Source organism: Salvelinus sp. IW2-2015, linkage group LG30, assembly GCF_002910315.2.
Source record: "Salvelinus sp. IW2-2015 linkage group LG30, ASM291031v2, whole genome shotgun sequence".
NCBI lineage: Eukaryota > Metazoa > Chordata > Actinopteri > Salmoniformes > Salmonidae > Salvelinus > Salvelinus sp. IW2-2015.
Genome location: NC_036869.1, coordinates 8,130,938 through 8,143,068, shown reverse-complemented (window position 1 = coordinate 8,143,068; position 12,131 = coordinate 8,130,938). Strand labels below are relative to the sequence as shown.

Sequence of the window (12,131 nt, the reverse complement as noted above, 5' to 3'; positions counted from 1 at the left end):
CACACACACACACACACACACACACACACACACACACACGTGCGCACACACCGCCCTCTCTCATATGATCATCCTCTTCATGGTGTTCATCGTCCAGTTCTCTGTCTCCAGCGCCTGTCTGGCCATCAACAAGGATCAGCAGGTAGGAGCACAAACTCCTGTCAATCACAACAACATTCCTTTCAGTTCTAGAGGAACAAAAAAAACTTTTCAGACAAATCACAGAAATCTTGTGATTCAATTCTAGATAGATACAAGACAACATATGCTAATGAATCATGATGTGTCTGTTATTGGTTAATATTGTGGTGAAATCTCAGATCTAGGGACCTCCCATGTTTCGGCACTGCGGTGTGATCCGGTTCCATGCACTATGGAGTACCTTTCAAAATCACTATTTTATTCAGACTTACCTCCATCTGGTTCAAGAATAGCAGACTACCTTAGAAATGCCTGGTCCTGTGTATACAGGCATTGTAATACACCTAATGTATATGTATATGGGTGTATCTATGGTGGTCAGTGCTTGCTGTTGTACCCCTGTTTTAGGAACAACTGTTGGAGGTGGGATGGAACAACTCTCATACCACCCAGAGAGACGTAGAGAAGAGTCTCAACTGCTGTGGCTTCTACCACGTAGACAACAACGGGACCTGTGACGCTGTAAGCATTAACAAATGAACCCTCTGGTGCACTGAATCTGAATGTACAGTATGTTGTCTTTGACCTCTCCATCACAGGTCACAAGCTCTGTTGGTACATATCAAGATATATCATTACAACGAATGGGATTGTCTAAAAAACATGTTTTTACACATACATCTGTGTTGAAATGGCTCTGATATTTTTAGAGCTGATGATATCAGCTGCTGTATATTCAGTATTGTGGATGTAAAGTAGTTTTCCTGACTAACTTGTCCATCTGTGGGGTGTCTCTCTGTGTCCCTCTACAGGCCTGTTTCCCCAACCACTCCTGTTCACCGTGTGCTGAGCAGATCCAGGCGCATGCAGGAGAGGTGTTGCGCTTCGTGGGCGGGATAGGCCTCTTCTTCAGCTTCACTGAGGTGAGATCCCCCTCTATATACAGTCAGGGAATGTTCTGGTGTGTCAATCAAGTATTCAATCAATTGAACTTAATGACTTACAGTAAACCGCAGTTTATGAAATCTAATAGGGAATGAAAATGTATATTTACAGTATATGATCTGTTATTTGTAGGGTCAGTAATGTTTATTCTTTATTCCTGCTTCAGATCCTGGGGGTGTGGCTAACGTATCAATACAGGAACCAGAAAGACCCTCGAGCCAATCCCAGTGCCTTCCTGTAACTGCTGGCAACTGCTGGCTCTGCGCCCTTCCCCCCTCACCCCACACCCTGGAAGTGGCTAACCCTCCTCCTGGAGAGCTACTGGATGTGCAGGCTTTTTCTCCAGCCCTACTCTAACTAACACTAACACAGCTGATTCTAAACAAATTAGTTGCTCATCGGGACTATTTTCAGCTAAATCGGTTGTGTTAGTTAAAGTGGGACCGAAGCAAAAGCCTGCAGTAGCTCTCCTGGTGGAGGTGGGTTTGCCGCCTGTTTTAGGGACTGTGTTTGTAAATAAGCGAGTGGCTTGTGTGTGTTTTCACCAGCTGAGCGAAGCGGCAGGCCTTTGTGTGGCGTTTCATAAAGGTGTGTGTCTGGAAAAGAACTGGGTCGTGTTCATTAGGGCACTAAACAGGAGAAAACTGACTGAGACAGGAGGAACTACATTTTCCTTCACATTTTCAGTTGCAAAATGTTTTCTGTTGTGTGCCCTAAAGAACACGACCGGCTGTATATTAAAATGCTGCATGAGTCTATTACCCTAATAGGACACCTGAGGCCACTCCCAATCCGAATCATATCCTGTATTTAACCTCTCATACGTATATGGCTCTGCTTCCGATGACAAATCTCTTGGAATCAACGTTTTCAGAGAATACATTTGATATTTGATACACCCTTGATGGGCAAGCGTTCAGTATGCTCAGACCAGTATTAGAACATGTGAACTGTGATGTTGTGACTACTGAATGACTCCTATATTACAAACAATGACTGACATAATGAAGAACAGTTTGTAATATTTTGAGCGCATGGCGATTGAAGATATCATTGAATATTTGTACATTTGATTTTAACACTCAATAACAGGACTGCGTGCTGTTGACAGTTGTGTGCTGTAACTACATAACTACAGCTATTTAAGCAGCTTGTTGTTGCCTTTACTTGAAGTCATCATGCTACACAGTATTCAACAAAAAAGTTGTTCTTTATGTATATTTCTGTGTAAACATTCCTAATTATTAGAAATCTGCTAAACCAAATGCATTAATGTAAGAGTCAATTGCTTATGCCGTCTGAATACCAACACTATGTAATTCTGGGGAAGACTGACCTGAAAACAAATATGATCCACTTTGTTCTGCTGATAGTGATTCAAAGCCTGGCAGTCGATTGTGCTGCTGCATCATGTCTCTGTTAGTATGTGCTGCTGCATCATGTCTCTGTTAGTATGTGCTGCTGCATCATGTCTGCTAGTATGTGCTGCTGCATCATGTCTCTGTTAGTATGTTCTGCTGCATCATGTCTCTGTTAGTATGTGCTGCTGCATCATGTCTCTGTTAGTATGTGCTGCTGCATCATGTCTCTGCTAGTATGTGCTGCTGCATCATGTCTCTGCTAGTATGTGCTGCTGCATCATGTCTCTGCTAGCTGTGTTGCTGCCATTTTCATGTCTCTGCTGTATTGCTGCTGCATCATGTCTCTGCTAGTATGTGCTGCTGCATCATGTCTCTGCTAGTATGTGCTGCTGCATCATGTCTCTGCTAGCATGTGCTGCTGCACCATGTCTCTGATTGTATGTGCTGCTGCATCATGTCTCTGCTAGCATGTGCTGCTGCATCATGTCTCTGCTAGTATGTGTTGCTGCATCATGTCTCTGCTTGTATGTGCTGCTGCATCATGTCTCTGCTAGTATGTGTTGCTGCATCATGTCTCTGCTAGCATGTGTTGCTGCATCATGTCTCTGCTTGTATGTGCTGCTGCATCATGTCTCTGCTTGTATGTGCTGCTGCTACTGATGGTTCTGTGAACTAGGTACCTTAGCCTTTGTACAAGAAATCACAATAAAATTGATATTTTACATCTATTTCATCCCGTTTCTGTTCTTGGGCTTTCCTTTCAACATTGATAGTAACCCATTTCCCACCAATACCCAGTCAAGTTGACCAGTCGACATTCACTGGGTTAGTTGGGCTCTGTTTCAATAGAAACACAACCAGTGAATTTGCAAAATGTTGAGCTCAGCTCAAAGCAGGAGCCTAAGCATTTTCAAGAAACTAAAATCAGTTTTGTAAGTAAGTAAGTAATGCTTTTATTTGCTTTCTGGCATATAATTTGCATAGATTCCTATGAAGAGCAAAGATAATTACTCAGGTCACTGTGTGTGTTTTTTTTTAAGAAGGAAGCCCCGTTATACAACAAAGGCATTGGTTGAGGTTCGGTAGCCAGGCAACCAGGCTGTGACCGGTTCAGTAACCAGGCAACCAGGAGTGACTCAGGAAAAGTCCTTTCATACCCTCAATGGCTCTGCCCATTCAGGATGTGACCAGGATGTCAGCACTCACTCCCTAGCTACACACATACACACACACACACACACACACACACATTCATGCACACACAGTTTCTGTCTTTTTAATAGCTCTTTTAACTTGAGTCAAAAAATGTAATACACTCAGATAATCTGGTTACATTTTACAATAATACACACATCATTTAAGAATTGCACTATATTTAATAAAAATACATCTTAGATGTACAGCAATACATTACAAAGACAGAGAGTTTCAGGGAAAATCATAAAAAAATTGAAATTAGTTTGTGAAAGTGAAGACTAGTTTTTTTTCCAGTGCTTAGGTTTACATGGTGACAGTATCCCACTGGCTGACTCCTAGGCTCCAGAGATCATTCTGAGAATGTTCAGAAAACCTCTGAAGTCACAGGCCAAAGGTCAACGGGTCACATGCTTTGTCAGTGCTTACAACTCAGTCTTCAGCAGCTTCTTGGCCTTCTGCATGTTGCTCAACACTGTAGGGAGAAGGGAAAATGAAGAGTCACTCAAGAGAAGTCAAGACTAAGTCCCTCAAGAGAAGTCAAAAGTCACTCAAGAGAAGTCAAGACTAAGTCACTCACGACAAATCAAGACTAAGTCACACAAGAGTCGTTCAAGAGCAGGTTGTTTCTCACAGAGGAGTAATTTGTTGTTGTTGATGGCACTAATGGCCAAATGTAATATATTTGAATTATAAAACAAAGTCTGGTTACAATTTCTAATACCTTACATTTATAAAAGCTTATAAATGTGTATAAATGCTTAAATATTTATAATCTACTAAATACTGATTTATTAACAGTATGTAAACTGTTAGTATGCAATCAAACATTCAAAAGGGAGATAAGATCAAGTTGTACTCACAGAGTTGGATGTCAGAAGGCTCATAGGCGTACATGCGGTTGGAGTAGCGTCCTGTGATGTCAGCTCTCACTGTCATAGAGGGATCTGAGGGGAGAGAAAGAGAGAGAGGGGGGAGGGGGAGAGAGAGCGAGAGAGAACTATTGATTAAAATCGGTCACTTTTGTTTGATGCCATCATAGACAAAATATTGAAATTCGTTAGCATGTAATGCTACATGGAAAACGTGACCTCATCACTCACCGACAAAGATGATTCTGGGGACATACTGGCCATCAGGGGAGAGATGCTTGTCTGTGGTTTCATACTGATAACACAGGGAAAGAAACACTAAATCATCACAAAATCTAAATACTAAAGGTCTGTTTAAAAAAAAATGTAAAATATGAATACAAAAAAGTATATATACTATAAAGTAAATTCATAAAATAGATCAAAAGATAATTAATGTATGTATTGTGCTTGGCATGATTCTAGTAACGTTTTCCAAAGTCTGAATTTAAAACTCACCACCAGATTGAGAATGATGAAGTCTTCATCAAGTACCTTCTGGATGTCCTTGTCTTCAGCGAAGGCTTTCTTCATGGCTGGATACACGAAAGACATCATGAAAGAAATTATGGAATACGTTATATTGACTTAAGAGATCTCCATCTATTAACAGTTGAGTAACATACCCACATAGTTGTTTTATTGTCCTATTCCATACATGGCAGTAGGAGGCTAGAGGTATATACCACCTTGGCAAACAGAGTCCTGTTTGTTCTACTACGAGTTTGATAATTGTTGTTTAAACAAGTCCTGGCATCTAATTCAACTGAATGATGCATCACAATTTGGGAGAATGCCAGGATGCATAACTAGCCAAGGGAGGGACTTTGACCTGAGGTCTGTTCAGGAAGGTGCAATAAAGTGGCAGTTTATTTGCTGTAGGTCAGGGGTTAGAGGTCAGGGGTTAGAGATCAGGGTCTTACATGCGCTGTGGGGACAGTCCTCCAGGTGAAAGATGACCATCAGAGGCTTGTTCCTGTGGAGACAAAGTAGTTCTGGTTACAATAGAATAGAATAGAAAGGAGATGCCAAGGAATGCCTTGAAATGTATTTGCTTTTTTGCGAAGACAACACATCAGTTATCCAGATCTATTATATGTATGTGAAATAACACCCTATTCCCTATTGTGCACCACATAAGAAATAGGATGCCATGTCGTATGTAGTCATAAAAGTTTGTTCACTCACTGTGCCCTGGCCCAGTACAGAGCCTCCTCATAGGTCTGAGCCCAGATCAGCTGATCACCCCAGCCTACAGGAGACCGGAAGGAAGAACAGTGTCAGAATACCTGGGGTCTGCTCAGGAAGATGGAACATTACAGAACATTCAGGTAGAGATATATTGCGTAGAACAGACATGCCTCCACTGACATCTAGAATAAGGAATCGTATGTCAGCTCTATTCATTAGATATCTCAGACCACACTCACCAGTGCTTTGAGAATAAGGAAAATGAGAAAGTGTACTGTACTCTTAAAACCTTTCTTTCATTCATTCAAACACTACACTGTGATAAGCCTTGAAAAATAGTAAGGGGAGGGAGTGATACCTCTAGAGAGAGTCTGAGGGATCCTCTTCCCCCTCTTGGCAATGTTCTTCTCAGGCTTGGCCAAAGATGAAGACACTGCTACGGCCACAAGGACAAACAACACCGACAGCAGACCTCGGATCATGATTAATACCTTTCTGGAAGGAAACAGAGTTCATTATTGAGCATCTCAGAGTAGGTAGGAGTGCTGATCTGGGATCCTGTTCCCCCTGTCCATATCATTTTAATCATTGTGATCTACAAGACAAAACTGATCCTATATCAGCACCTCTATTCTGAATCATTGTGAATACAGACCCAGATACCACATGCATGTCACAAAACTGCACAGATAATCTGCTTCTGTCCTCATATTACTATAACTCAAAAGTATAGCTGAGTGGAAACAATAATGAATAACTGCCATGCAGAATTACAAGTAATTGCACATCTATTCAGTTGTTCACGTTTTTATAGACTGAAAGAGTCTGGAAAAGTTCACAGCATTTAAGGCACATTTACCAGGAAAAGGTTCAGATTGAGGGATAAGGGATAGTGAAGATAGATTTGTGGTGGAGGGAGAGATATATTTCCTACCTGTTCTCCGTGGCACCTTTGTATGTCTCCTTTTCTCTGTTGCTACTTGCACTGCCGTGTCCTTTCTCTATCACCTGGACATGCTCTTATACACCTGCCACAAGCTCACCTGATGGCCCCTCCCACACACCAACCCTCTCCATCTCTCCCCCCAAAGCTCTGATGGAATGTGTAGAGGCAGACAGTTCCATTGATTCTAGAATTTTGACTTTCTCTCAGTTATTTCATTATCAGACAGCCATTTTAAGGTATATCATTAAGTTTGATTAAAGTAGGATTTGATAGTGTTGTTATGTACTTTTTCCTTTTATAATAAGAATGGGTAACGGAACTGTTGAATCGTAATAGTTGGCATAGATCCAAGGACAGGTCAGCATTAAATCTAGCAATCTGATTTGATATCGGGGCTATTAGTCAGTTCATGGATCAGGTCAGATCCGTAAGATTGACATCATTCTCAATAAAATCAAATAAACTACAGTGAAATGCTTACATACAGGTCTTTTTCCAACAACGCAGAGTTAAAGATAAAATATTTTTTTAAACATTTGAAATAGTAATAAATTACCTTTCATAAAGTAAACAAAAAGATTTAACAGATTGAAGGGGAAGTTAACCCATTTTTTTGTGGCCTTATTTTCACTCTTTTTGTGCTTTTTGTTTTTTAGTTTACTTTTAAGTTAAAAAATATATATTTTGTTTCATTACTGAGATAATTGGTTGTCACATTTTGCTGAGTCATCACCTGCCGTTGACTATAATGCAATATGAAATGTGTCTAAAGCATATTAGGAAACACTCTAAAACACACCACACCAATGCATATTACATCCCAATCCCATTCTGAATGATGTCTGCACTCTTTTTTTTATTCCACTGTGCCATAAATCCATGTTTGAATGATGCTGTTTACAACAAGATGCACATCTGGATTGATGGGATTCTGATGTAATATGAGTTGGTGTGGAGTGTTTGCTACTTAACCTATGTGAAATGCAAAAGGATAGGGCTACGTAGTATATCACATTGGACCAGAAATCAGGCTGCCATGAATTCTAGTGTGGATGTTGGAGCAGTGGAATGCTGTGCTGTCCTTAGCATTCTCTCTTTCTTACTTGATCCTTCCCGCTCTCAGAATGCTGAGGTGATCCTAACTAAGGCTTGGTAATCCTATTTGCTTCTTTCTTTCTTGCTCTCTCTCAGAATGCTGAGGTGTCCTTAGCTCCTACGGCACTGACTATCCTCCCTTCTCTCTGTTCCTGACGTGGGTTGTCCCCGGGTCAATATTTGCAGTGTAGGGCAGGGTTAAAGCCACTCCTGGTCACACATTGCATCGTCTGCCACCTGGGCCACCTGTCATTAGCCTCGCCCTGAGAACACGGATCTACCATACACTCTACCAGGCTCTACTACGGTAATAGGACGTAGGAGCTTGGATTAGGTTGTGTGATGTGCATGATGACGCTTGAGATTGTTTAAAGATCCCCTGAAACTTTTGTATGTACCTTTCTTGGGGTCTTCTGATTATATGAAACCTTCTTCATTGATATTCCAAATAAACAAGTTTAAATAATGGCAGTTATTTTCAAAGAAACTGAGGTAAGAATTAATTCATATAATGAAACATCTGTTAGATAAGAACTTGAAACAAAACTGTTAATGGATTACATCTAATTTTCACACCCCAAATCAAATGTATTTATAAAGCCCTTTTTACATCAGCAAATGTCATCACAAAGTGCTTATACAGAAACACATCTTAAAACCCCAAACAGCAAGCAATGTAGATGTAGAAGCATGGTGGCTAAGAAAAACTCCCTAGAACCTAGGAAGAAACCTAGAGAGGAATCAGGCTCTGAGGGGTGGCCAGTCCTCTTCTGGCAGTGCTTGGTGGAGATTATAAGAGTACATGGCCATTAAGGCCAGATCGTTCTTCAAGATGTTCAAACGTTCATAGATGACCAGCAGGGTCAAATAATAATCACAGTGGTTGTAGAGGGTACAACAGGCCAGCACCTCAGGAGTAATTGTCAGTTGGCTTTTCATAGCCAAGCATTAAGAGGTTGAGACAGCAGGTGCAGTAGAGAGAGAGTCGAAAACAGCAGATCCGGGACAAGGTAGCACGTCCGTTGAACAGGTTAGGGTTCCATAGCCTCAGGTAAAACAGTAGAAACTGGATCGGCAGCACGACCAGGTGGACTGGGAACAACCAGGAGTCGTCAGGCCAGGTAGTCCTGAGGCATGGTCCTAGGGCTCAGGTCCTGAGAGAGAGAGAGGAGAGAGGAGAGAGAGATGGGAGAATTAGAGGGAGCATTCTTAAGTTCACACAGGACACCAGATAAGACAGGAGTATTTCACCAGATAGGACAGACTGACCCTAGCCCCCAGGCACATAGACTATTGCAGCATATATGCTGGAGGCTGAGACGGAGGGGGGGGGGGCACTGTGGCCCCATCTGACGATACGCCCGGACAGGGCCAACCAGGCAGGATATAACCCCACCCACTTTGCCAAATCACAGCCCCACTAGAGGGATACCTGAGACAAGGTTAAGTATAGCCCACAAAGATCTCCTCCACCGCACAAGCCCGAGGGGGCTCAAAACCGGACAGAAGATCACGTAAGTGACTCAACCCACTCAAGTCGAGTATAGCGAAAAAAGCCTGGCACGACATGACCCACCCCTCCTTGGGGCGGCATGGTGAAAGAGCACTAATAAGCCAATGACTCAGCCCCCATATTAGGGTCAGAGGCAGAGAATCCCAGTGGAGAGAGGGGAGTCGGCCAGGCAGAGACAGCAAGGGCAGTTCGTCACTCCAGTGCCTTGCCTTTCACCTTCGCACCGCTGGGCCAGACTACACTCAATCATAGGACCTACAGAAGAGATTAGTCTTCAGTAAAGACTTAAAAGTCGAGGCCGACTGTGTCTCTCACATGGATAGGCAGACCATTCCATAATAATTTAACTCAATAGGAGAAAGCCCTGCCTCCAGCTGTTTTCTTAGAAATTCTACGTACAATAAGGAGGCCTGTGTCTTGTGATCGTAGTGTACATGTAGGTATGAACGGCAGAACCAAATCAGAGAGATAGGTAGGAGCAAGTCCTTGTAATGCTTTTAGGTTAGCAGTAAAAACTTGAAAATCAGCCCTAGTCTTAACAGGAAGCCTGAGAGAGGCTAGCACTGGACTAATATGATCAAATGCTTTGGTTCTAGTCAATATTCTAGCAGCCGTATTTAGCACTAACTGAAGTTTATTTAGTGGTTTAACTGGGTAGCTGGAGAGTAGAACATTGCAGTAGTCTACTCTAGAAGTGACAAAAGCATGGATTAGCTTTTCTGCATCATTTTTGGACAAAATGTTTCAGATTTTTGCAATGTTACAAAGACGGAAAAAAGCTGCCCTTGAAATATTATTGATATGTTCGTCAAAAGAGAGATCACGGTCCAAAGGGATGCCAAAGTCCGTCACAGTTTTATTTGAGACGACTGTACAACCAATATGATTAATTGTCAGATCAAACAGCTATCAGGTATGAAGATAAGACCCAGATGCAGACAACGTCGAATTAACAATGGTTTAATAATCCAACCGGGACAGGGAATAGACAGGTCAAAGCAGGCAGGGATCAGTAAACCAGAGGTGGGGCAACAGTACCGGACGGCAGGCAGGCTCAGGGTAGGCAGAGGTCAAGAATCCAGAGGTGGGGCAAAGGTACAGGTCGGCAGGCAGGCTCAGGGTCAGACAGAGTCGTCAGGCAGGCGGTCTCAGAGTCAGGACAGGCAAGGATCAAAACCAGGGGGGCGAGAAAAAGAGAGACTGGGAAAAGCAGGAGCTGAGAAACAAAACCGCTGGTTGACTTGACAAACAAGATGAACTGGCAACAGACAAACAGAGAACACAGGTATAAATACACAGGGGATAATGGGGAAGATGGGTGACACCTGGAGGGTGGTGGAGACAATCACAAAGACAGGTGAAACAGATCAGGGTGCAACACAGCAGATCTCTTTTTTTCTTGAGACCTAGAACTAGCATCTCTGTTTTGTCCGTGTTTGAAAGCAAACAGTTTGCCACCATCCACTTCCTTATGTCTGAAACACAGGCTTCCAGAGTAGGCAATGTTGGGGCTTCACCATGTTTCATCGAAATGTACAGCTGTGTGTTGTTCGCATTACATTGAATGTTGACATTGTGTTTCTGAATGACATCACCAAGAGGTAGAATATATAGTGAAAACAATAGTGGTCCTAACCTTGAGGAACACCAAAAAGTACAATTTATTTGTCAGAGGACAAACCATCCACAGAGACGAACTGATATCTTTCTTACAGATAAGATCTAGGCAAGAACTTGTCCGTGTAAACCAATTAGGGTTTACAATCTCTCCAAAAGAATGTGGTGATCGATGGTGTCAAAGGCGGCACTAAGGTCTAGGAGCACGACGAAAGATGCAGAGCCTTGGTCTGACGTCATTAAAAAGTAATTACCACCTTCACGAGTGCAGTCTAAGTACTATGATGGGCTCTAAAACCAGACAGGAGCGTTTCGTATACATCATTTGTCTTCAGGAAGGCAGTGAGTTGCTGCGCAACAGCTTTTAACATTTTTATTGAGAGGAATGGGAGATTTGACACATTTTCTGGGTCAAGGTTTGGCTTTTTCAGGAGAGGCTTTATTACTGCCACTTTTAGTGAGTTTGGTACACATCTGGAGGATAGGGAGCCATTTTTATGTTCGACATAGGACGGCCAAACACAGGAAGTAGCTCTTTCAGTAGTTTAGTTGGAATAGGGTCTATCAAGCAGGCATCTGGAAGGTATAGAGGCCATGACTATTTCCGTGAATGTTTTGAGAGATACAGGATTAAAAAACATGAGTGTCTCCATTGATTTTAGGTCCTGGCAGTTCTGTGCAGACTCAGGACAACTGAGTTTTGGAGAAATATGCAGATTCAAAGAGGAGTCTGTAATTTGCTTTGTAATGATCAGGATATTTTCATCAAAGAAGTTCATGACTTCATCACTGCTGAAGTGAAGGCCATCTTCTCTTGGGGAATGCTGCTTTTTAGTTAACTTTGCGACAGTATCAAAAATAAATGTTGGATTGTTTTTATTCTCCTCAATCAGGTTAGGAAAGTAGGCTGATCGAGCAGCAGTGAGGGCTCTTCGATATTGCAAGGTACTGTCTTACCAAGCTAGTCGGAAGACTTCCAGTTTGGTGGAGCGCCATTTCCATTCCAATGTTCTGGAAGCTTGCTTCAGGGCTCGGGTAGGGAGCTAGGTAGGGAGATAATTTCTTGTGACAAATGTTTTGGTTTTTAGAGGTGCGACTGCATCTGGGGTATTACGCAAGGTTCAATTTAGATCCTCAGGTGGTTAGCAGATTTCTGTACTCCAACGTCCTTGGGTAGGTGGAGGGAGTCTGGAAGGGCATCTAGGAAACTTTGGGTT

General features: G+C 42.4%; 2 protein-coding genes across 3 annotated transcripts; one reads left to right on the top strand and one right to left on the bottom strand.

Annotated features, from left to right (window-relative positions):
• Window positions 1–62: 62 nt before the first annotated feature.
• Window positions 63–1,620, top strand: LOC111955268 (tetraspanin-13). The gene is made up of 4 exons (XM_023975441.2): window positions 63–142; window positions 550–663; window positions 954–1,064; window positions 1,253–1,620. Exons 1-4 carry the CDS (start codon window positions 65–67, stop codon window positions 1,325–1,327), a joined length of 378 nt encoding a protein of 125 aa, XP_023831209.2. The 5' UTR covers window positions 63–64; the 3' UTR covers window positions 1,328–1,620.
• Window positions 1,621–3,803: 2,183 nt separating this feature from the next.
• Window positions 3,804–6,756, bottom strand: LOC111954706 (anterior gradient protein 2 homolog). Of its 2 annotated transcripts, none has more exons than XM_023974592.2 (8): window positions 6,678–6,756; window positions 6,102–6,238; window positions 5,741–5,804; window positions 5,476–5,528; window positions 5,012–5,088; window positions 4,745–4,808; window positions 4,505–4,588; window positions 3,804–4,116 (listed from the first exon to the last, which is right to left on the bottom strand). In XM_023974592.2, the coding sequence occupies exons 2-8, from the start codon at window positions 6,223–6,225 to the stop codon at window positions 4,067–4,069; spliced, it is 516 nt and encodes a 171-aa protein (XP_023830360.1). In that variant the 5' UTR covers window positions 6,226–6,238; window positions 6,678–6,756; the 3' UTR covers window positions 3,804–4,066. The 2 variants fall into 2 exon arrangements, with proteins under 2 accessions (XP_023830360.1, XP_023830361.1); XM_023974593.2 differs by having other exon boundaries at window positions 6,102–6,234; window positions 6,678–6,749.
• Window positions 6,757–12,131: the final 5,375 nt, after the last annotated feature.

What these genes read in the sequence shown, in the direction of transcription:
- LOC111955268 (XM_023975441.2), top strand. Translation starts at nt 65, where the DNA reads ATGATCATCCTCTTCATGGTGTTCATCGTCCAGTTCTCTGTCTCCAGC. An exon ending in CCATCAACAAGGATCAGCAG is followed by an intron (nt 143 to 549) that starts GTAGGAGCACAA and finishes CCCCTGTTTTAG; the next exon opens with GAACAACTGTTGGAGGTGGG. An exon ending in ACAACGGGACCTGTGACGCT is followed by an intron (nt 664 to 953) that starts GTAAGCATTAAC and finishes GTCCCTCTACAG; the next exon opens with GCCTGTTTCCCCAACCACTC.
- LOC111954706 (XM_023974592.2), bottom strand. Translation starts at nt 6,225, where the DNA reads ATGATCCGAGGTCTGCTGTCGGTGTTGTTTGTCCTTGTGGCCGTAGCA. An exon ending in CCCTCAGACTCTCTCTAGAG is followed by an intron (nt 5,805 to 6,101) that starts GTATCACTCCCT and finishes GGTCTCCTGTAG; the next exon opens with GCTGGGGTGATCAGCTGATC. An exon ending in CCCCAGAATCATCTTTGTCG is followed by an intron (nt 4,589 to 4,744) that starts GTGAGTGATGAG and finishes CTCTCCCCTCAG; the next exon opens with ATCCCTCTATGACAGTGAGA.